This window comes from Calliphora vicina, chromosome 1, assembly GCF_958450345.1.
Source record: "Calliphora vicina chromosome 1, idCalVici1.1, whole genome shotgun sequence".
Lineage (NCBI taxonomy): Eukaryota > Metazoa > Arthropoda > Insecta > Diptera > Calliphoridae > Calliphora > Calliphora vicina.
The window spans coordinates 10361976-10385843 of record NC_088780.1 but is presented as its reverse complement, the minus strand read 5'-3'; the positions used below and the strand labels follow the sequence as shown (position 1 = coordinate 10385843).

The 23868-nt window shown below is 31.2% G+C and overlaps 2 protein-coding genes across 2 annotated transcripts in view; one reads left to right on the top strand and one right to left on the bottom strand.

The window, feature by feature from the left end:
• Ino80 (chromatin-remodeling ATPase INO80) overlaps positions 1–23868 on the top strand; it is a 139542-nt gene that overhangs the window by 58549 nt on the left and 57125 nt on the right. Inside the window, exons 11-13 of the mRNA XM_065498961.1 lie at positions 9546–9704; positions 11659–11761; positions 11837–11940. Of these exons, the coding sequence (XP_065355033.1) occupies positions 9546–9704; positions 11659–11761; positions 11837–11940 (366 nt within the window). The remainder of the gene's footprint in view (positions 1–9545; positions 9705–11658; positions 11762–11836; positions 11941–23868) is intronic.
• LOC135948813 (putative serine protease K12H4.7) lies at positions 240–5151 on the bottom strand. Its single transcript, XM_065498265.1, has 7 exons — positions 4939–5151; positions 1673–1854; positions 1334–1569; positions 1041–1272; positions 818–984; positions 466–756; positions 240–404 (listed from the first exon to the last, which is right to left on the bottom strand). The coding sequence occupies exons 1-7, from the start codon at positions 5149–5151 to the stop codon at positions 295–297; spliced, it is 1431 nt and encodes a 476-aa protein (XP_065354337.1). The 3' UTR covers positions 240–294.

Sequence of the window (23868 nt, the reverse complement as noted above, 5' to 3'; positions counted from 1 at the left end):
AATTCCTTCTAGAGCAAAAAAAAAACCTGTGATCACATTATTAATGAAAATCAGCGATCACTTTAATTTCCTTTTAAATATAGAATATTTGTGATCAAAACTCGATTTTTATTAAATTGCTTATAAATCGTAAAGAGAGCCAAAATGACTAAATTTGTGATCACTTAAAATTTTCTAATAAAAATCCATATTTATCATCAAAACTCATAAATCTTGAGCCAGAGAAAATAATGTTTCACTTGTTTTTGTATGAAAAATTTATTTATTTAATTGTTTAGTTAATATTATAAGTTCCTATTCCTTTAACCACTCCTTAACCAATTCCTTGAGTTTAATCTTTGAGGCCTTTAGCTCATCATTATCCTTGTCACTGATCGAACCGAAATCTTTGCAATGGGCACGCACTGAAAGAACACAGAAACATTAATCATTACAAATTCATTAATTTCAATATCTTTAACTCACTGGGTATTATGGTGGCCTTGCCTTCCTCCTGTATACCCATTGCCCGCCAAGGATCCAACTGGCCATGAGTCATATAGACATTTTCCACTTGTGGTTGAAGACCACCAAAAAATTCATTAGTTTTTGCCACTTGATTTTCGATATACTCTGCGGTAAACTCTTGGCCATAGGCATCTTGACATAGGGTGGTGTATAATTTGACGGGAAACATGGTGCCAAAGGGCTGTTGCATAGAACCGGAAGTCTGATACCATCCATATTCGTTGCAGGTCTGATAGAACCATTGGCGTACTAGAGATATAAAATTTGAATCATATTTCACCATAATAAATTTAAAATTGTTCTTCCTTACTCATTCCATTGCCAAAGTTGGTATCTTTGATATCCTCCACCGAGGTTTTGTAGCTAAGATCAGAACAGTTTTTATTATCAAAATAGCGCAGCATAAAGTTTGTGAAACCTTTGAAGTCATCCTCTCCCTCCATTATTTTATTGCAGGCATTTTGAATGGTGTTGCCACTAAGAGAAAGAAAGATTAACATTTCAATTTTTAGAGAGTTTCTGTTTAAACTCACCGATGATTTTGAACAATTCCCGCAAATATATCCGATATGGTGGAAAATAGTATCCAAACATCCAATTCATTGTTGTCATCAAATGTATCACATAAATTTAAAGATGATCTCAAATCAGCTGATCTATTTTCCGTTAACATTTTCTCCAGTTCTTGTATGCCATTTGAAATGCGATTGTAACAGGAATCACCGCCCACCAAACGTATGGACTGACCAGTAACCTCCTTATATTCTGGAAATTTTCATAATTTATTTTAAAAACCTGAAGAAAATAGTGGAAAATCTTAACTCACCCACAAAATCTACTTTGGCAAATAAGGGAGCCGAGGAAGCCCAACATCCGGATGCCAAATCGGGATATAATTTCTTAAACCATGTAACCATAGTGGCCGAATAAGAGCCACCACTTAATATGACTTTAGAATTCTCCATGCCCGGTAGGGTGGTTTTCATGGTGCGTATGAAATGTGCCAAATCGGCCAAGGCCTGTTGAACATTTAGGTATTTCATGTTTTCATTGGAAAGGTCACTGGAAATAGAATTATTTGTATGGAAATTTTTTTATTTAAAAGTCCTCTCAGTCCTCCATTCCATGGGTTTGTATTATTTAAAATGTTAATATTAATATTTACCTTACTGGCCTACTTTTTCCATAGTAGCGATGTTCAGTGTAAAACAAATAAGCATTATTTTCTTTAGCCATATCATACATATGGCCACTGCTTATAGAACCCGGCGAAATAGTCCATTCTCCGCCGACATGAATGAATAGGGGACCACCTTCTTGATAGAATTCTTCATTGGCCATGTACCGCTGGAAAATTGAAAATTTTCAATTGATTTATAATTGAAACGGTAAAATTTGTCTTAAAAGATTTGCAAATAATAATGTTACACTAAAATGACAAGATTTTGAACCTGGTCCTTCGAACCTGGATTTTATTTTATGTTTAATTTTATTATTTAGTTGTGTTTTTTTATTTCTTTAAGTTATTTAAATCTAAACAAAGGTTAAAATCCTTTCATTTAAATTTAATTTGGAAATATTTTGTGTGGTCCTGCGAACCTAGATTTCACCGATTGCTCACCAAAGCGAGAAATGGTTTGTAAGGTTCAAAACTGGTGATTTTGACAAGGAAGACATAGATCGCCCAGGCCATCCCAACAAATTTGAAGACCAAGAATTGGAGGCATTACTCCATGAAGATTGTTATCAAACTCATCAAGAGTTTCCAAAATTGGGAGCTACTCAAACAGCAATTTCAAATCGTTTGAGAGCCTCCGGATTCATCCAAAAGCTGGGAAATTGGGAGAATGATACTTTAACGCTATAAAATAATATCAATACGATAACCTCAAGCATAAGAGATCGTATGTGAAGCCAGGGCACCAGCCGAATCGACACCAAAGTCAAATATAAATGACGCTAAGGTAATGCTTTGTATTTGATGGGAGCAAAAGGGTCCTATATATTATGAGCTGCAGAAATCTGACCAGATCATCATAGGGAAGCTGTATCTAACGCAATTGATTCGTTTGAAGCTTACATTGGCCGGAAAGCTCGCAGAATATGCGGCCAGGCATGAAACCGTAATATTCCTTGATGACAACTCTCGGCCACATGTTGCAATACCTGGTAAAAAGTATTTAGAATGAAGTGATTGGGAAGTTTTGCCTCACCCGCCTAAGAGTTTAGACTTTGCCCCGTCCGACTTCTATTTGTTTCGATCGATGCAGAACGCTCTCTCTTGGATACGCTTGACTTCAGAACAGAGTATCCGAAATTGGCCAGATTCTCTCTTCGCTCAGAATCCATATGTTGCCAGAAAGATGGTAAAAGGTCACTGCTAACAGTGGCCAATACTTTGAATAAATTTATATTATTCATAAACCCAATAATTTATTTTGTTTATTCCCAAATCTAAACACATTTTTTATGGTCCTTCGAACCTAGATTTTTTTATAGTATGTTAATTTTGTTATTTAGTTTCATTATTAACTTTTGTTTTTATTTAAATATAAATATTTTAGGTTATTTTTATATTAAACAAGATTTTAAACGTTAATTTCACTTATATTTGGAAATATTTGAATGGTCCTTCGAACCCGGATTTTATAATATGTTTAGTCTTATTTTGTTTGTATTCAAATCTTAAGAATATTGTATTAAAACCAGGTTTAATCTTTCATTTCAATTACATTTGGAAATATTTTTATGGTCCTTCGAATTCAGATTTTATATTATGATAATTTTTGTTACTTAGTTTAATTATTAACTTTTGTTTGTATTTAAATATAAATATTTTAGATGAAATATGATTCGCTTAGTTATCTTGTTAACCATTTGTATACGTTTCTTTTTTAAACTTATATTTAAAAATATTTGTCTGGTCCTTCGAACCCGGATTTTATATAATGTTTAGTCTTGTTATTTAGTTTTGTTTATATTCAAATCTGCAGAATTTTGGTTTAAAAACAGTTATAATCATTTATTTCAATCAGTTTTGCAATTTTTTTATGGTCCTTCGAACCCGGATTTTATAGTTTTGTTATTTACTCTTGGTTATATTCAAGTATAAACCAGTTTTGTATTACACATGATTTTAATCGTTCATTTCAATTATATTTCGAAATATTTGTCTGGTCCTTCGAACCCGGATTTTATATAATGTTTAGTCTTGTTATTTTAGTTTTGTTTTTATGTATTCAAATCTCCAGAATTTTGGTTTAAAAACAGGTTTAATCATTTATTTCAATTATTTTTGGAATTTTTTATGGTCCTTCGAACCCGGATTTTATAGATTTGTTATTTACTCTTGGTTATATTCAAATATAAACCATTTTTGTATTAAGAATGATTTTAATCATTCATTTCAATTATATTTCGAAATATTTGTCTGGTCCTTCGAACCCTGATTTTATATAATGTTTAGTCTTGTTATTTAGTTTTGTTTTTATGTATTCAAATCTGCAGAATTTTGGTTTGAAAACAGTTTTAATCATTTATTTCAATTATTTTTGGAATTTTTTTATGGTCCTTCGAACCCGGATTTTATAGTTTTGTTATTTACTCTTGGTTATATTCAAATATAAACCATTTTTGTATTAAAAATGATTTTAATCGTTCATTTCAATTATATTTCGAAATATTTGTCTGGTCCTTCGAACCCGGATTTTATATAATGTTTAGTCTTGTTATTAAGTTTTGTTTTTACGTATTCAAATCTCCAGAATTTTGGTTTAAAAACAGTTATAATCATTTATTTCCATTATTTTTGGAATTTGTTTATGGTCCTTCGAACCCGGATTTTATAGTTTTGTTATTTACTCTTGGTTATATTCAAATACAAACCATTTTTGTATTAAAAATGATTTTAATCATTCATTTCAATTATATTTTGAAATATTTCTCTGGTCCTTCGAACCCGGATTTTATATAATGTTTAGTCTTGTTATTTAGTTTTGTTTTTATGTATTCAAATCTCCAGAATTTTGGTTTAAAAACAGGTGTAATCATTTATTTCAATTATTTTTAGATTTTTTTTATGGTCCTTCGAACCCGGATTTTATAGTTTTGTTATTTACTCCTGTTTATATTCAAATATAAACCATTTTTTTTATTAAAAATGATTTTAATCGTTCAATTCAATTTTATTTCGAAATATTTGTCTGGTCCTTCGAACCCGATTTTTTTTATTATGTTGAATTTTGTTATTTAATTAAATTATTTGCTTTTCTTTGTATTCAAATATCCAAAAAACTTTATTAACAGTTTTATTCTTCCATTTCTATTATGTTTCGAAATATTTTTCTGGTCCTTCGTAACTCGATTTTAAGTTTTATTAAATTTTTTTAATTATTATTTTTATTTTCACTTAATATGTTGTCTTCCTCTTACCATTTGCCAAGTTCTATTATCATTTTCATTAAAATGATCCAATTTTTGTTCTATCCACTTTGTTTCCACATGAGCTCTGGTAGAACCTCTAAGACCCGGATCTTTGTGTAAATTTCTAAAGGCTCTAAAGAACACATGTTCGCCACGAGCTTCTTGCAGTTCCAACAAAACAATAATTGAAGTCAGTATTTTAAATACAAAGAATTTCGACATATTTGCCAAATAAAATTTTCCAAGAACTGCTGAAAGCGTTAAGTTGGTTCACAGCAAAATTGAATTTGATTTAGTGGTAAATGAAAGAAAATTGTTGGAGCTTTATATATATGACAGTTAGTTTGTAAAAAAAATAAACTTTATCTAGTTTATTTACAACAAAAAGGGCGTAGTAGGTAAAACAAATAGAAAGGGAAACTATCAAGAATTCATTAAAACCCCAGGTTTTTAAGGGAATAAAATTGCCTTAAATGTTCCTTATCTGGTTGTTATGCTTACAACTTTTTTGTTAATTTCTAGACCACGCCTCTGTTTGTTTAATACTTCATGCAGTTATTTGACCTAAACCTCCATAGATATGTTTTAAACAAACTACTTAAACTTACTATTAATATTTTTATCTTTTTTGTAATACTTGTTATAAGTTTCTCACCTTGTTAATTGCTAGTTAAATTTAAACTTTATCTGCTACTTATTTTAATTGGAAACTTATTTACTTTTTAAATTCTATTTAATTAAACTTTAGAAAAAGCAACATATTTGAGTTAATCGAATGTCTTGTTGTGGACTTTGCGTTTTTACTATTAAATTTATTGAAATTCAAGTCACGTTGGTTTCGTTAAAAACAAATTTTTGGGGATTTTTTTTTTTCATTATAAATAACTAGAGCACAAATTATGATAATCAGAGAAATTGTGCTAAGCTTTAATAGATATTTCTATATATTTGAACTTTAACTTAAACGAATTACATCAAAAAGTCAATGATCTTTTAAATTGGAAGTTCCGAAATATAACTAATTGTATGGTCCTTCGTACTCCACACAAGTTGCTGAGTCTTGGATCTTCTCTAATACTTATAATATGGTCCTGCGATCTATTGTTTATAAGCATATATTACATATATTTAAATGTTTTGTGCAATAAATCTTCCTTTTTACATTCAAATTCAAATAACACTCAAATGGTCCTTCGAACCAACTAATACACATGATGCTCTAATAGCCAAGTCCACCTGTCCGCCTGTGTGTTGAAATCGACTTTCCATTGCCCTCCAAATAACTTGCATACATGATTCCTATAGCCACTATAATTAAAAAAAAAATTTTGAAAAACAATTTAAAAAATATTTTAAAGTATAATTTGGTGAAGGGTATATGAGATTCGGCACTACCGAATATAGCTTTCTTACTTGTTTTTAAAAAGGTTTTCCATGTTGTTTTGGTCCGTCAAATCTATCTTTTACTAGTTGACCGCCCCGGCTTCGCCCGCTAGCATTTACTAATGTTAGTTCTTCAAGTTTCTCCAACCCACATACACCTGCCTGTTCTTATTTATTTGCAAATAAAATATCTAAATTTGTACTGCATACTTTAGGGAGCTTTTTTATTACAGTTGACTGGACTCAAAAAAACCGAGTTTTACCCGGAATTTACTCCTGATAATTTCGAATCGAATAAAAAAAATCAGCCAAATCGCTCCTGCCATTCTCACGTGATGCGATTACATTTCATTTTTATATATAGTATAGAAGATTACTCAGACACTAATACCAAATCAGCTCTTGTTTCAATTAAATAATGTTTATTATGTGGTCCTTCGAATCAACTATAATGAGATTATTTCTTTGGTTATTCGTTGTATGGGTGGATATGGTCCTTCGCATTAGATTTTATGCATTATTTTCTATTTGATAATATTTCTGAGATTTTTTACAAGAATCACTATTATTAAACATGTTCTTATTAAATTCTAATAAAAACACTAGCTTCTGGTTTTATTATTGTTTACTTCAAGATTAATTTAAAATTAATGTGCAATAAGTAGATTTGTTGAAACTTATTGTTCCAAAGACCTCCTACTTCTTTTAATTTCTTATTTCCCCCTTAAACATAAACTGAGGGTTTTATAATAAAGAACAAACAAAAAAATAAAAGACTAATCCTAAACCGGATATATTTACTTATGCAGTACTACCTCTTGTTAAATTTTTAAATAAGTATCCTCGTTACAAAACAATACAAAAACCTAAAAGCAATGTTCATAATTTTATAATTGAGAAACCAAAAACTGTTTAAAATTCAAAACATACTCGTTCATATATACAAACAATCAATTGTTATGAACATTTTGACGCCTCTACTTAAATTGCCCTCTTATTCCAGATTATCATGTCTAAACACTTCAAAATTATCATTTTGATTTTGTTTTCAAAAAGATCCCTTTAAAAAAAAACGAAGAAAGAAAGATTTTCTTTTAATGCCGGCAAGTGTTCAATCACGTACGAGTGAGTGTATTTAATTTGAAATACAATTTTGGGTTTATTGAAAATTGTTTTGAAACTAAAGGGTTGTTTTTTAGGAAATACATGGCGGGGTTTTTATTATATTGTCTAGTTTTCTGTCATAAATTATTTAAATTTATAGTAGGCAGCATAAAAGGTTTAGAAAATTAGCTTGATTAGTATACAAGTAGTCTAGGTTCTGGGTTTAGTGTATAGAATTTCTTGAATAAAATTTTATTTGGAGATTCTTTTGATTTGAACACGTGTTGGGGTTTCTTAGATCAAAACCGTATCCGGTTTTGTTTTTCATTTGCTGTAATAGTTTTATAGAAAATTTCTAAACTCGGAAGTGGTAATCTAATCCTTTGAAATGTTTAACATTCGTACTGAGTACTTTCAAAGTATGTACTTTGTTTTTATGGGCGTTTTAATTAAAATCAGTTTATTATGCTTAGGAAAAGTAACTAAATTGTACAAAATAATATTCACATCAATAAAATTCTAATTAATTTAAATTTACACTGATTATGAACTAGAACTGAACTAGAACTGAACTAGAACTGAACTAGAACTGAACTAGAACTGAACTAGAACTGAACTAGAACTGAACTAGAACTGAACTAGAACTGAACTAGAACTGAACTAGAACTGAACTAGAACTGAACTAGAACTGAACTAGAACTGAACTAGAACTGAACTAGAACTGAACTAGAACTGAACTAGAACTGAACTAGAACTGAACTAGAACTGAACTAGAACTGAACTAGAACTGAACTAGAACTGAACTAGAACTGAACTAGAACTGAACTAGAACTGAACTAGAACTGAACTAGAACTGAACTAGAACTGAACTAGAACTGAACTAGAACTGAACTAGAACTGAACTAGAACTGAACTAGAACTGAACTAGAACTGAACTAGAACTGAACTAGAACTGAACTAGAACTGAACTAGAACTGAACTAGAACTGAACTAGAACTGAACTAGAACTGAACTAGAACTGAACTAGAACTGAACTAGAACTGAACTAGAACTGAACTAGAACTGAACTAGAACTGAACTAGAACTGAACTAGAACTGAACTAGAACTGAACTAGAACTGAACTAGAACTGAACTAGAACTGAACTAGAACTGAACTAGAACTGAACTAGAACTGAACTAGAACTGAACTAGAACTGAACTAGAACTGAACTAGAACTGAACTAGAACTGAACTAGAACTGAACTAGAACTGAACTAGAACTGAACTAGAACTGAACTAGAACTGAACTAGAACTGAACTAGAACTGAACTAGAACTGAACTAGAACTGAACTAGAACTGAACTAGAACTGAACTAGAACTGAACTAGAACTGAACTAGAACTGAACTAGAACTGAACTAGAACTGAACTAGAACTGAACTAGAACTGAACTAGAACTGAACTAGAACTGAACTAGAACTGAACTAGAACTGAACTAGAACTGAACTAGAACTGAACTAGAACTGAACTAGAACTGAACTAGAACTGAACTAGAACTGAACTAGAACTGAACTAGAACTGAACTAGAACTGAACTAGAACTGAACTAGAACTGAACTAGAACTGAACTAGAACTGAACTAGAACTGAACTAGAACTGAACTAGAACTGAACTAGAACTGAACTAGAACTGAACTAGAACTGAACTAGAACTGAACTAGAACTGAACTAGAACTGAACTAGAACTGAACTAGAACTGAACTAGAACTGAACTAGAACTGAACTAGAACTGAACTAGAACTGAACTAGAACTGAACTAGAACTGAACTAGAACTGAACTAGAACTGAACTAGAACTGAACTAGAACTGAACTAGAACTGAACTAGAACTGAACTAGAACTGAACTAGAACTGAACTAGAACTGAACTAGAACTGAACTAGAACTGAACTAGAACTGAACTAGAACTGAACTAGAACTGAACTAGAACTGAACTAGAACTGAACTAGAACTGAACTAGAACTGAACTAGAACTGAACTAGAACTGAACTAGAACTAGAACTGATCTAGAAATCGAACATTTAACGCAATCTTTATTAATCCATTATTTCACCAAAAATGTATAACCATTTACCTTTTCTTTTATAATTTCAGGTAATTTTCTATGATTCAGATTGGAATCCCACCGTTGATCAACAGGCCATGGATCGTGCCCATCGATTGGGTCAAACCAAACAAGTCACAGTTTATCGTTTGATCTGCAAAGGAACCATAGAAGAGCGCATTTTACAAAGAGCCCGGGAAAAAAGTGAGGTAAGGAAAAAAATACAAACAAAAAAAGATAAAAATAACTTTTGCTGATGGAGTTTTTTTTATTTATTTGCCTTTTGTAAATATAATTGTGGTTTTATGTCAAATGTTGTTGATGACGATCATCATCATCATCACTATTGAGAATGATGGTGACAATAGAAGGTTGTCAACATCATTTGGACAGCCAAAGGAAACCACAATGTTGCTGCTGCACAAAAACAACACACTGTCCATTAAAACAATATGAAAAGAAATGTGAAACAGATCATTATTATATGCACAACAATGTAACACTTGTTCGTGGCGGCTGAAAAAAAAGGGACCCGCATGTTAGGCACGTGCTTTAGAAGGGGGGTTCAGAATTTCTGAGTAAAGAGTGTTTGAAAGAGTGGGAAAGAGATAGGAGGAAGGGATGAATGGATGGATAAAAGAGTTAGTGAAATTTAATTAAAAAATTATCATATAATGATGATAATGGTTTTTAAGTACATAGTTGGTTTGTGAAAATAATTTATGAGAACATTAACGAATTAGGGAAGCTGTACAAGAAAAGCTGTTTAAAATAATAACTGTATGATAAGGTTAAATTATGAAAATTTACTTCGTTTTATAGAATTTAATTTTGGTTTTTTGTCTTGTTTGGCTCATCAGTTTGATGAGCCAAATTTGTAATTCTTTCCTGAATAAAAGCTTTCTATTGATATTACTGTCGCTGAATTCGCCGAGTGTATTTTGGAACGATCCGGTGCTAAGATGAAGTAGTGCAACTTCAAGATCAAATTAATAATTTAATGTTTAACATGTAGGGTATTGGAAATTTCAATGACAAACTTAAAATACCTGCTTGCCTGACTGACTGTGTGTCATTCCTCCTCAGACTAGTATCACTTATTCTAAGGGCATAACAATTGCAACAGCGCAATTTACCCCTCCCCTCTTCATCTGATAATGTTGCCCGGCATTAAGTTGCACTATTTCTTTTTCTGTGTATTTTCAATGATTCGTGTTGTTCTCGTTTTTTTCAAGGTTGGTTTCTTGTATTTACGAAAATGATATTCATTGAAGAGTTTCATTCATTCATACATTCGATCGTTTGTTCGTTCAGTCATTCATTGTTTTATTATAATGTTTTTGTTGTAAATGTTGAATTTTTAATAAGAAACATGATCACTTTAGATGTTTTTATGTCTGTCAGTCCGTCTGTCCGTCCGTTTTATAGACTACTTGGAGTACGAGTGTTTATTCGTTTACCGGAAACTAATTATACAGTTTTTTTTTATTATTTTTTTTTGTTGTTCATTGTTGTTGTTTTAGTTGTTTTTTGTAGTGCAAGTTGGATCGTTTGTTGGTTCTGTGGTAGGCGACATATCTGTTACGCCTTCCTCTTTCCTCCTTTGGGGTGTAACTACTTACTCGTACTCTTTTTTAAAGCAACTATTCCTACATGTTCGTTACACTATGCATTACTCCACACTGTTTAGCTAAGAGTATCTCTTTACCAGTAACAACAACAACAACAACAACATAGTAAAAATGCCTCTTTACCGGGATGATCATGTCTTGTGTCTTTTAATTTTCAAGTTTATGCACGTGATGATCAGTTGTGTGTGTTGTTCGAGACTCAAGAAATATATTTTTTTAATTTTTCATTTAATACCATGAAATAAGGGTTTAAATATTGATTAAGGTTGCTTGTTTAGGAATGTAAAAAAGGGTTATTTTTAATTTATTCTTTAAATATTTAGTTTAATTCCATTTTGAGAGTGTGCATATTAAATGATAATCATCATCACTTAAATTTGTGTTTTTTAATATTGTATAATATTACTTTTAAAGACTTCCTCTTCTCTAAAGCCGCTTCGCTTTCTTTTTCAAAGTGTTATAGTTTGGCGCCTTTTTTTTTATATAGATTTTTATATAAGAATTATGAAATTTATGTGTCTTATAATTTCAGATTCAACGCATGGTTATTAGTGGCGGTAATTTCAAGCCCGATACTCTTAAGCCCAAAGAAGTGGTTTCATTGCTTTTGGATGATGAGGAAATTGAAACGAAATGTAAGTTTAATCAGTTCTTTTTTTATATGGGCTGTAAATACATAGTTTTTTTAATGTATAAATTTCTTTTTACAGATCGCCAAAAAGTTGAGAATAATCCTTTGGATGTCACTGCCTCTACGAGTGCTAAAGATCAGCAGTTGGTTAGCAATGACAAAAGGAAACGTCAACCTAATAAGGTAAGTACAACAGAAAATGTTTTAAATTAAGTTATGTTTCCATAATAGTATGACTTTAAAGAGGCTAAAATGGGTAAAAAGTTACTCAAACCAATCTTATAGGTTTGTTAGGAATATAAAACCAGAATTTTAAGAACTTTCACCTGCTAAACTTTGGTTATAATTAATATTCAATTTATAATTCCTAGGTTTAATACATATTTTAACGGTCTGCATGCCAAGTATTCGATTATTACAGTGGAACTTTATTTAAAATTTCTTAAAATACCAGTACCAACAATGAAAAACCTATTTTTATTCATAACTAGTTGACCGCCCCGGCTTCGCCCGCTAGCATTTACTAATGTTAGTTCTTCAAGTTTCTCCAACCCACGCACACCAGCCTGTTCTTATTTATTTGCAAATAAAATATCTAAATTTGTACTGCATACTTTAGGGAGCTTTTATTATTACAGTTCACTGGACTCAAAAAAGAATTTCCGAGTTTTACCCGGAATTTTTGAATTTTTTTTCTTTACAAATTTCGAATCGTATAAAAAAACAAGTAAGAGTGCTATATTGCTTATATACCCTTCACCAAATTATACTTCAAAATTTTAAATATTTTTAGGTAAACAATATTTAATGTTTTAATTTTTTGGAAAAAATTTTTTTTCGATTATTTTAAATTTAAATTGTTTTTTTTTAAATTTTAAATTTTTTTTTTTGTTTTTTCAATTTTTTTTTTGAAAAAAAATTCATGTTAAAATTTTTTTTCCCGATTTTGACCCATTGTAGGTCCAACTTACTATGGTCTTATATACGTCCTTGCAAATGTCTTTGAAATATCTATCATTATATATCCATATTGTCTATATTAATGTCTTAGTAATCCAGATATAGGTCAAAAATCGAGGTTGTCTTGGTTTTTTACTCATATCTCAGCCATTTGTGGACCGATTTTGCTGATTTTAAATAGCAAAATTCTCGAAAGCATGTCTGACAGAATTATTGAAGATTTGGATCCCGAAGATATCTAGGGTCTTCAGAAAACTGATTTCAACAGACAGACGGACAGACAGGCGGACATGGCTTAATCGACTCCGCTATCTATAAGGATCCAGAATATATATACTTTATAGGGTCGGAAATGAAAAATGTAGAAATTACAAACGGAATGACAAACTTATATATACCCTTCTCACGAAGGTGAAGGGTATAAAAATCAGCCAAATCGCTCCAGCCGTTCTCACGTGATGACATTACATACATGGACCATTTCATTTTTATATATATACACATAGATTTTTAAAAAAATGGCCAAAAAGTCGATCGTACGTATAATTTAGTAACTGTGTGTAGATAGATATAAACTTCTTCCAATGACTGTTTAATATTTCGATTATCTTGGAATGAATGATTTGCAAATTTCCTCGAAAAAGTCTTCTATTGAAGATATGATTATTATTATTAGAGAGACTTTACACACTGCGTCCCTAGAATCTCTTGTGCAGGCTTAAAGTTTTCATCCCAACAGATTTAGGCTATGTATGAAGCCAACTATTCTATTTGCTGAGAGATCAATTACGTCCCCCGGAGCCATAAAGGCCTTTCCGAGCCATTTAGTTCTGCACATTGTCAGCATTGGGCAGTTGCATAGAACATGTTCAGAGTTTTCGCCAAGAAGCTCAGAAAATCTGCACTGTTCATTCTCAAAATTACCTAAAATAAATTGGTGATATTTTAAACCACAGTAGCCGGTGAATAATCCAGTAATTATCCTCTAGTCACCCTTTACGAGAGATAGCAATGACTGAGATTTACGTCTGAATAGAGAAGTCCTGGTAAATTACCCCAAAATCGAGCAAATTCCCATTCAACCCAAGTACATACGTTCCATAGTGTATCCACGTGGGATGCCAAAGAACGGTTCTGAACCTATAAACGAGCGTTGGGACAGGTACCGAGCATAATGTGAATTCATTGTGCGCACCGAGTTCATTCAAGGATATCCAGCAGTCCAGCAGAGCCTTATCATATGATGATAAGGCTCTAAGAGCAGCCTGGTTATTCGACATAACAAATATCCTAGTATTCCTTAATCACCTTCTTAAACATTCATTGGAGCATATAAGGATGGCATAAATCTCCGCATGAAATATTGATGGAAATGTACCCACAATCACCATTAGCCTATTTAGAACCATCAATAAACCACACTTGATCGGTATTATCCTACCTCCATGACTGATTTAACCACTCATCGCTTTCAGGTATTTTTTTCTTCATTGGGAGTACGATTTGTTTGCAGTTGTTTTTCGCATATTTCCCATGTAATATTGCATTCCAAGTTGCTGGAGTATCGTGCGTCTCCAAGTACGATGTTGCCATTAGAACCAGACTGTTGTTATTTTTGTATCAGTTTCGTTAAACGGTTGTTGTTCCTGCTAAGTAGATGATTGGTCTGCTGTAGCGGGTGCAAGGATGCATGTAGGATGTTGCCATAAGATCCAGTCTATTGTTATTTTTACCTTGTGACAGTTTCGTTAATCGGTTGTTGTTCCAACTAAGTAGATGATTGGGGAACCTTGCTAATTCTTTGACCTTTACCATTATTTTCCAGGGAGAGTGGAAGTCAGGGGGCTTCTTGGAAGGATTGTATAGAGGGGGTTAATTTTAAAACCTCCAATACCCATGTAACACCAAAGTTCGATAAGATATTCGGAATTGTGTTAAATCTCTTTCGCTGGTGGTTTGAGAAAATATTAGAGTTTTTCACATATAAATATTCTATCTGCATCAAATATTCTTTGAAAAAATCACATCGCAAGCTACGTTAGATGCATCGTATGCATCATCCACAAAGGTGTTTATAAATTACCAATCTCTCCTTTCGACTCGCTGAAGAACCGTAATATCAACAGGAGGATACGCAGTGTGTCTACAACTTGACGAAGAAGGTTGACAAGGTCACGATTATGTTTGAAACTACCACCATATACGACTGTTAAAGGCATAAGCATGATCTTAACTGGCTTTTTATTAAGCAGCCATAGAGAAAAAAGACGAGCAATATGAAAACTTTCATTGCAGAGTCTTGCACAGCAAACGGCTCTCAGATCCATTTCTTCCGAAATCGGGTGTAAGACAGGTATGCCTACTGTCTCCACTACTCTTTCTAATTGTTATAGACATTGTCCTTGAAAATACGGTTGCAACTCATCGAAGCGATATTCAATGGAACTTAACCAGCCATCTCGAGGATTTAGACTACGCCGACGACATCTGTTTTCTGTCCACTAAACATTCGGACATGCAATTGAAACTTGATGATTTGGTTGTCCACTCAGCAAATGCTGGTCTTAAAATAAACACAGGGAAAACAAAGGCAATGAAAATAAGAACCTCAAACAACAACCCTTTTGTCATCGGTCAGCTACCTGCGTGGTTTCATCAAGACATAGTGCAAGATCAGACATCGAACAATAGGATTGGTAAAACAAACAGTGCGTTCTTCCAATTGCCGAATTTATGGATATCAACCATTATTTCAGTCAATACTAAAATAAACATACTCAAGTCGAAGGTTCTATCAGTTTTGCTTTGTACTGAAGTGTAAACGGCAAGGTTTTACAAACCGCTGCTTTCTTTACATTTTGAAAATCTGGTGGCCAAACGTCATAACCAACGTCAAACTATATAGAAAATGTAACATTGATCCTATCCAAATTATTAATAAAAGAAAAAAGTGGAAATGGATCAGGCACACTATTAGGAAGGATCCAGATGAAATAAGCCGCCAAGCCCCAGATTGGAATCCACAAGGCAATAGAAGGAGAGGTCGGCCAAAGACCACATGGAAAAGAAGTTTGCTTAATGACATAGAAAACAGCGGAAGAAGCTGGAATGAAAAAGTACTTGGAGAAATTTTGTAGAGGCCCTATGCTCCACATGGAGTTAAGAGGACAGAAGAAGAAGAGAGATATAAGTCAAAATGAATCTTCCAAATTCGGACAAATCTTAGCTTTACATGCCAAGAGAAGTTACAAAGCAATTGTTGGAAATGCCAGGGAGAGAGGAGTCGGGTGCATAAGTACGGGTTTTAACCAGTTCCCGTTAATGGATCACAATGTTTTTCCTGGAATACCATCGAAGGACTAATACAAACTACAACCCAGAGACATGAGAGAGAAAAGTTTCGTAACCATGAACATTCATTTGTATGTTGCAGGAGATGCGTTCTCCAACCCAACGAAAAAGGAAATCCACGTGTAGAATTGACGGATGTTTCGTTTTCAAGTTGCGTTATACATTTTGGTTTATCTCCAACCTAACGAAGATGGGACGGATGACGTACATTGTGACCACGCTCAAGGATCACAATGTTTTTCCTGGAATACCATCGAAGGACTAACACAAAACTACAATCCAGAGAAATGAAAGGAAATAGTTTCGTATCCATGAGGAGAACATTCACATGTATGTAGCATTTCCAGGAGATGCGTTCTATCTCCAACCCAACGAAAAAGGAAATCGTTTTGCATCCACGAGTATAATTGAGGGATGTTGAGTTTTCAAGTTGAGTTATACATTGTGGTTTCTCTCCAACCCAACGAACATGGATGACTCTTTTAGCTGCTTTTTTTTATTAAACAGAAATAGATAAGATGGATTGTTCTCAAACTAGTCACAGTCCTTTAGAAACGTCATCTTTATAAACCAACTGAAATCGCAACCAGGTTATTGTCTTTAATTTGTATATTTGACGTGGTGTGGTGTGGAGGAACTTTGGCAAGCGTGTATTCGGGTACCTAATTGTTGCAATTCTTCTTCCTGGAATACATTCAAAGGTATTCCAACATTTGTTGGACAGCGTTACACAATTGTAGTTCCTCTTAAAACATTAACATTTTGTATCCACGTGAAGAACATACCGAAGTATGTTGCGTTCTGTATTTCGGTCTCTCTTCAACCCAACGAAGAAGAATGATAAGGTCCCCATTAGATTAAAAATGCAACCATGTTCGATTCTAAAAGATGTGGGCATCCTTAAACAACCAGAAAACGATAAGGCTGATGTGAAAAACCTCCAATAAATGTGTATCGTCTTCACTCAGTCAGTGGAGAGTGAAGGTACTCACGGTTACTTAATATAATGACTTGATAACACAACAGTTCCTCCTTGGAGGTCATCAAAGATGTATATTATAACATCCTTTAGTAGGATTGCCAGAAAATCGTTTAATTTGATTGAACAAATCGTACTCTTCCGTTGGAAGTTAGTACAAGATTCATTTGATCAGCTGGACAGCTTTGAACAATTGTAATTAAATGAATGTAGTATTAACAGAAAACAAAAGTCATTTTGGAAAAGCTAAGTTCGGGGTAGAGCAAAAGGAATAATGAACTGTGGTGCAAAATAGGCTGTGGCCAATTTATGCCCAGCACCATGGTATAATTCCTTTGTTATGAGTGTCGTAGTCCTCTCTATTTAGTACCAAATAGAAGAATAGATTTTTCGACACCGAATATATGAAATACATTGGAATTTTGTCATGTTAAAGTCTAATTCGCCAATTGAATAACTTGTCGATATTCAGATTCAATGGTCTACTTCTTGAGTTGTCTTTCAGTCGAAATCATATTGTAAACTCCACTACAAATACTTACATATTAATTTCCACTTCTATCAATTCTATAGAACCCATTGCAGTCCACTTTCCCTATAATAACAAATTTAAATTCCCCCTTTTTATTACATTTTCAACCAAATATAAATTTAGACAAACATTAATTTCATCTTCAAATACCCTTAAAAAAATTCAAGTCATTTCCGATGACACTTCATTGTAAAACAACTACAATTAAATGAAAGGGTAATGGAACATTTACTACGTAAATTTCAAAAACCAAACCTAAGATCAACTAAATGAAGAAAAGTTCATTGTTACAAATAATTCTTGGGGTTTTGTTTAAAAAAAATTCATTAATTTTGTTGCGTGCCACAAAACAGAAACCAACAAAAATAAAACAAACAAGTCAATACAATGTGGTTGGTCGAACAATATTATGATTAAGCCAACTGTAAAAAACTTTACAAAGAAAAGAAAAAAACTACCAAAAAAATACAAATAAGGAATGAATTTCCTTTTCTTAAAACAACTTGAACTAATGTTAACAATCTGCTCTGTTTTCTGTTTCTTTTGGAGTAAAAAGAACTTTATTTTATTTAAGTTTCTTTCTTGCCTTTCTTGCCTTCCTTATACATATCTTTCTTTTTATTATTTAGACAAGAGACATAAAGACGCATAAAACACCATTAAACATAATCACTGTTCCATTGAACGAACAAAAATCATTTAGCGAAACCAAAAATAGAACAAAATAAACTAAAAAAGTGAACAAAACTACAAACGATCACAAAATCAACAAAAAGTCAAAATGAAAGAAAAAAACTTTTGAAATTGAAAAAACAAGAAAGAACAAGAACCAAGACCCAAGACCCAGACCTTTTTTTTTTGTTCCATTCGTAAACAGAAAACAAAAAAATAACCCCAAGAACTTAACTGATTTGGTCTTAAATAAAAAGGGAAATGAATGAATACAAAAAAAAAATGTGTTAAAACGTTGCCATTTAAGGCTCCTTCAAGTTCAAAACTTTTAACTCGGATGTTGACCACGTTGTGGATGTTAATGATGATGTTGATGATGGTCAGAGACATTTTGGTTTTAATGCCACACAAATCACAATCATAACGCACTTTAATACTTTACTTGCAGCATTAGTTTTTTCTTTTTTTATTCTTCTCTTTATTGCACTTGACTTTAGTTTTTTTTTAGATTAAAGTGATCTCGTACCACAAATTGCCTTCAATAGCTTAGTTACTCTAGTGGTGGCATGCAGCAACATGTTGTTCATTGTTATTGCTGTGCATGTTGTTAATCACATGACCATGACAAACTTGGCAAAAAGATTTTTATGACGAAACGAAGTTGAAAGTTTAAGGAAATTAAAACAAGAAATCGGATCGTTCGGTTTAAATGGGGAATATCGATCATCGTTTCAGTGTAGAGATCACAATTTTTAATAAAAAAATAATTTTTGTTTGAAAATAGAAGTGATCACAGATGATCGTTATTTTTTCATTTGGACCACTATTTACCGACTTATAGCTACTTTTAAGTTTTTCTTGATTTTTTAATAAAAAATCTATTTTTTGTTGAAAATATAAGTGATCACAGATGATCATCCTTTTTTCATTTAGACCACTATTTACCGACTTATAGCCACTTTTATGTTTTTCTTGATTTTTTAATAAAAAATCTATTTTTGGTTGAAAATAGAAGTGATCACAGATGATCGTCCTTTTTCCATTTGGACCACTATTTACCGACTTATGCTAGGTATACACGTTACGATAAGTCGTACGATAAATCGTATAAGTTTGAAATTAGTAACGTGTATCATGTTGTCGTACTAACGAAGTATGAAAATCAAAAATTTTTGATTTTTGTGATATTTTTATTACTTGTCATTATTTTCAATCAAGTAGCCACTTTTATGTTTTACTTGATTTTTTAATAAAAAATCGATTTTTGGTTGAAAATAGAAGTGATCCTCCTTTTTCCATTTGGACCACTATTTACCGACTTATAGCCACTTTTATGTTTTTCTTGATTTTTTAGTAAAAATCTATTTTTGTTTGAAAATATAACTGATCACTGATGTTCGCCCTTTTTTCATTTGAACCATTATTTACCGACTTATAGCCACTTTTATGTTTTTCTGGATTTTTTAATAAAATATCTATTTTTGGTTGAAAATAGAAGTGATCACAGATGATCGTCCTTTTTTCATTTGGACCATTATTTACCGACTTATAGCCACTTTTATGTTTTTCTTGATTTTTTAATAAAAAATCTATTTTTGGTTGAAATTAGAAGTGATCACAGATGATCGCCCTTTTTTCATTTGGACCACTATTTACCGACTTATAGCCACTTTTAAGTTTTTCTTGATTTTTTAATAAAAAATCGATTTTTGATCACAGATGATCGTCCTTTTTTCATTTGGACCATTATTTACCGACTTATAGCCACTTTTTTTCTTGATTTTTTAATAAAAAATCGATTATATAAGTGATCACAGATGATTCCTTTTTTCGTTTGAACCATTATTTATCGACTTATAGCCACTTTTATGTTTTTCTTGATTTTTTAATAAAAATCTATTTTTGGTTGAAAATATAAGTGATCACAGATGATCGTCCTTTTTTCATTTGAACCATTATTTACCGACTTATAGCCACTTTTATGTTTTTCTGGATTTTTTAATAAAATATCTATTTTTGGTTGAAAATATAAGTGATCACAGATGATCGTCCTTTTTTCATTTGAACCATTATTTACCGACTTATAGCCACTTTTATGTTTTTCTTGATTTTTTAATAAAAAATCTATTTTTGGTTGAAAATGATCACAGATGATTCCTTTTTTCGTTTGAACCATTATTTATCGACTTATAGCCACTTTTATGTTTTTCTTGATTTTTTAATAAAAATCTATTTTTGGTTGAAAATATAAGTGATCACAGATGATCGTCCTTTTTTCATTTGAACCATTATTTACCGACTTATAGCCACTTTTATGTTTTTCTGGATTTTTTTAATAAAATATCTATTTTTGGTTGAAAATATAAGTGATCACAGATGATTCCTTTTTTCATTTGAACCATTATTTACCGACTTATAGCCACTTTTATGTTTTTCTTGATTTTTAATAAAAAAATCAATTTTTGGTTGAAAATAGAAGTGATCACAGATGATCGTCCTTTTTTCATTTGGACCATTATTTACCGACTTATAGCCACTTTTATGTTTTTCTTGATTTTTTAATAAAAAATCTATTTTTGGTTGAAATTAGAAGTGATCACAGATGATCGTCCTTTTTTTATTTGGACCATTATTTATGTTTTTCTTGATTTTTAATAAAAAATCGATTTTTGGTTGAAAATATAAGTGATCACAGATGATCGTCCTTTTTTCATTTGAACCATTATTTACCGACTTATAGCCACTTTTATGTTTTTCTGGATTTTTTAATAAAATATCTATTTTTGGTTGAAAATATAAGTGATCACAGATGATCGTCCTTTTTTCATTTGAACCATTATTTACCGACTTATAGCCACTTTTATGGTTTTCTTGATTTTTTAATAAAAAATCTATTTTTGGTTGAAAATGATCACAGATGATCGTCCTTTTTTCATTTGGACCATTATTTACCGACTTATAGCCACTTTTATGTTTTTCTTGATTTTTTAATAAAAAATCGATTTTTGGTTGAAAATATAAGTGATCACAGATGATCGTCCTTTTTTCATTTGGACCATTATTTACCGACTTATAGCCACTTTTAAGTTTTTCTTGATTTTTTAATAAAAAATCGATTTTTGGTTGAAAATATAAGTGATCACAGATGATCGCCCTTTTTTCATTTGGACCACTATTTACCGACTTATAGCCACTTTTATGTTTTTCTTGATTTTTTAATAAAAAATCGATTTTTGGTTGAAAATATAAGTGATCACAGATGATCGTCCTTTTTTCATTTGGACCACTATTTACCGATTTATAGCCACTTTTATGTTTTTCTTGATTTTTTAATAAAAAATCGATTTTTGGTTGAAAATATAAGTAATCACAGATGATCGTCCTTTTTTCATTTGGACCACTATTTATCGACTTATAACCACTTTTATGTTTTTCTTGATATTTTAATACAAAATCGATTATTGGTTGAAAATAGAAGTGAACACAGATGATCGTCCTTTTACCATTTGGTCCACTATTTACCGACTTATACCCACTTTTATATTTTTCTTGATTTTTAATAAAAAATCGATTTTTGGTTGAAAATATAAGTGATCACAGATGATCGTCCTTTTTTCATTTGGACCATTATTTACCGACTTATAGCCACTTTTATGTTTTTCTTGATTTTTTAATAAAAAATATATTTTTGGTTGAAATTAGAAGTGATCACAGATGATCGCCCTTTTTTCATTTGGACCACTATTTACCGACTTATAGCCACTTTTATGTTTTTCTTGATTTTTCGATTTTTGGTTGAAAATATAAGTGATCACAGATGATCGTCCTTTTTTCATTTGGACCACTATTTACCGATTTATAGCCACTTTTATGTTTTTCTTGATTTTTTAATAAAAAATCGATTTTTGGTTGAAAATATAAGTGATCACAGATGATCGTCCTTTTTTTATTTGGACCATTATTTATGTTTTTCTTGATTTTTAATAAAAAATCGATTTTTGGTTGAAAATATAAGTGATCACAGATGATCGTCCTTTTTTCATTTGGACCATTATTTACCGACTTATAGCCACTTTTATGTTTTTCTTGATTTTTTAATAAAAAATATATTTTTGGTTGAAATTAGAAGTGATCACAGATGATCGCCCTTTTTTCATTTGGACCACTATTTACCGACTTATAGCCACTTTTAAGTTTTTCTTGATTTTTTAATAAAAAATCGATTTTTGGTTGAAAATATAAGTGATCACAGATGATCGTCCTTTTTTTATTTGGACCATTATTTATGTTTTTCTTGATTTTTAATAAAAAATCGATTTTTGGTTGAAAATATAAGTGATCACAGATGATCGTCCTTTTTTCATTTGAACCATTATTTACCGACTTATAGCCACTTTTATGGTTTTCTTGATTTTTTAATAAAAAATCTATTTTTGGTTGAAAATATAAGTGATCACAGATGATCGTCCTTTTTTCATTTGGACCATTATTTACCGACTTATAGCCACTTTTATGTTTTTCTTGATTTTTTAATAAAAAATCGATTTTTGGTTGAAAATATTAGTGATCACAGATGATCGTCCTTTTTTCATTTGGACCATTATTTACCGACTTATAGCCACTTTTAAGTTTTTCTTGATTTTTTAATAAAAAATCGATTTTTGGTTGAAAATATAAGTGATCACAGATGATCGTCCTTTTTTCATTTGGACCACTATTTACCGACTTATAGCCACTTTTATGTTTTGCTAGATTTTTTAATAGTTTTTGGTTGAAAATGTAAGTGATTACAGATGAACGTCCTTTTAACATTTTAATAAAAAAAATCGATTTTTGGTTGAAAATATAAGTGATCACAGATGATCGTCCTTTTTCCATTTGGACCACTATTTGCTGACTTATAGCTGTTTTTATGTTTTTCTTGATTTTTAATAAAAAATCTGTTTTGGTTGAAAATATAAGCGATCACAGATGATCGTCCTTTTTTCATTTGTACCATTATTTACCGACTTATAGCCACTTTTATGTTTTTATTGATTTTTTAATAAAAAATCAGTTTTTGGTTGAAAATAGAAGTGATCACAGATGATCGTCCTTTTTCCATTTGTTCCACTATTTATATTCGAATAAATATTTTTTATATAATTTTCTATCATACCATATTATCACATTAAATAAATCTAAAAAAATACTGTTTTATTCGATTTATAATACGAATAAAAATTTATTCGATTAATTTTATTCGAATATAAATTTTAATTAAAAATTTTTTTTATTAAAAATTTCAAATTTTGTATGATGCTTTATACGAATAAAATATTATTCGATTTAAAAAATAATCGAATAAATATTTTTTTTATGAACTATTTGTATTATTTTTCTTTAGACAATGTTTTAGCATTGAATAAATTTACAAAAAATCATTTTTATTCGATTTAGGGTACGAATATAAAGTTATTCGATTAAAATTATTCGAATTAAAACTTTAAAGAGACTGACTTCCTGTAGCTAATATACTTAACATTTATATTTTATATGATTTCTTATGCGAATAAAATATTATTCGTCTGAAAAATATTCGAATAAATTCTTTTGATTGTATAGTTTATATTAAGGC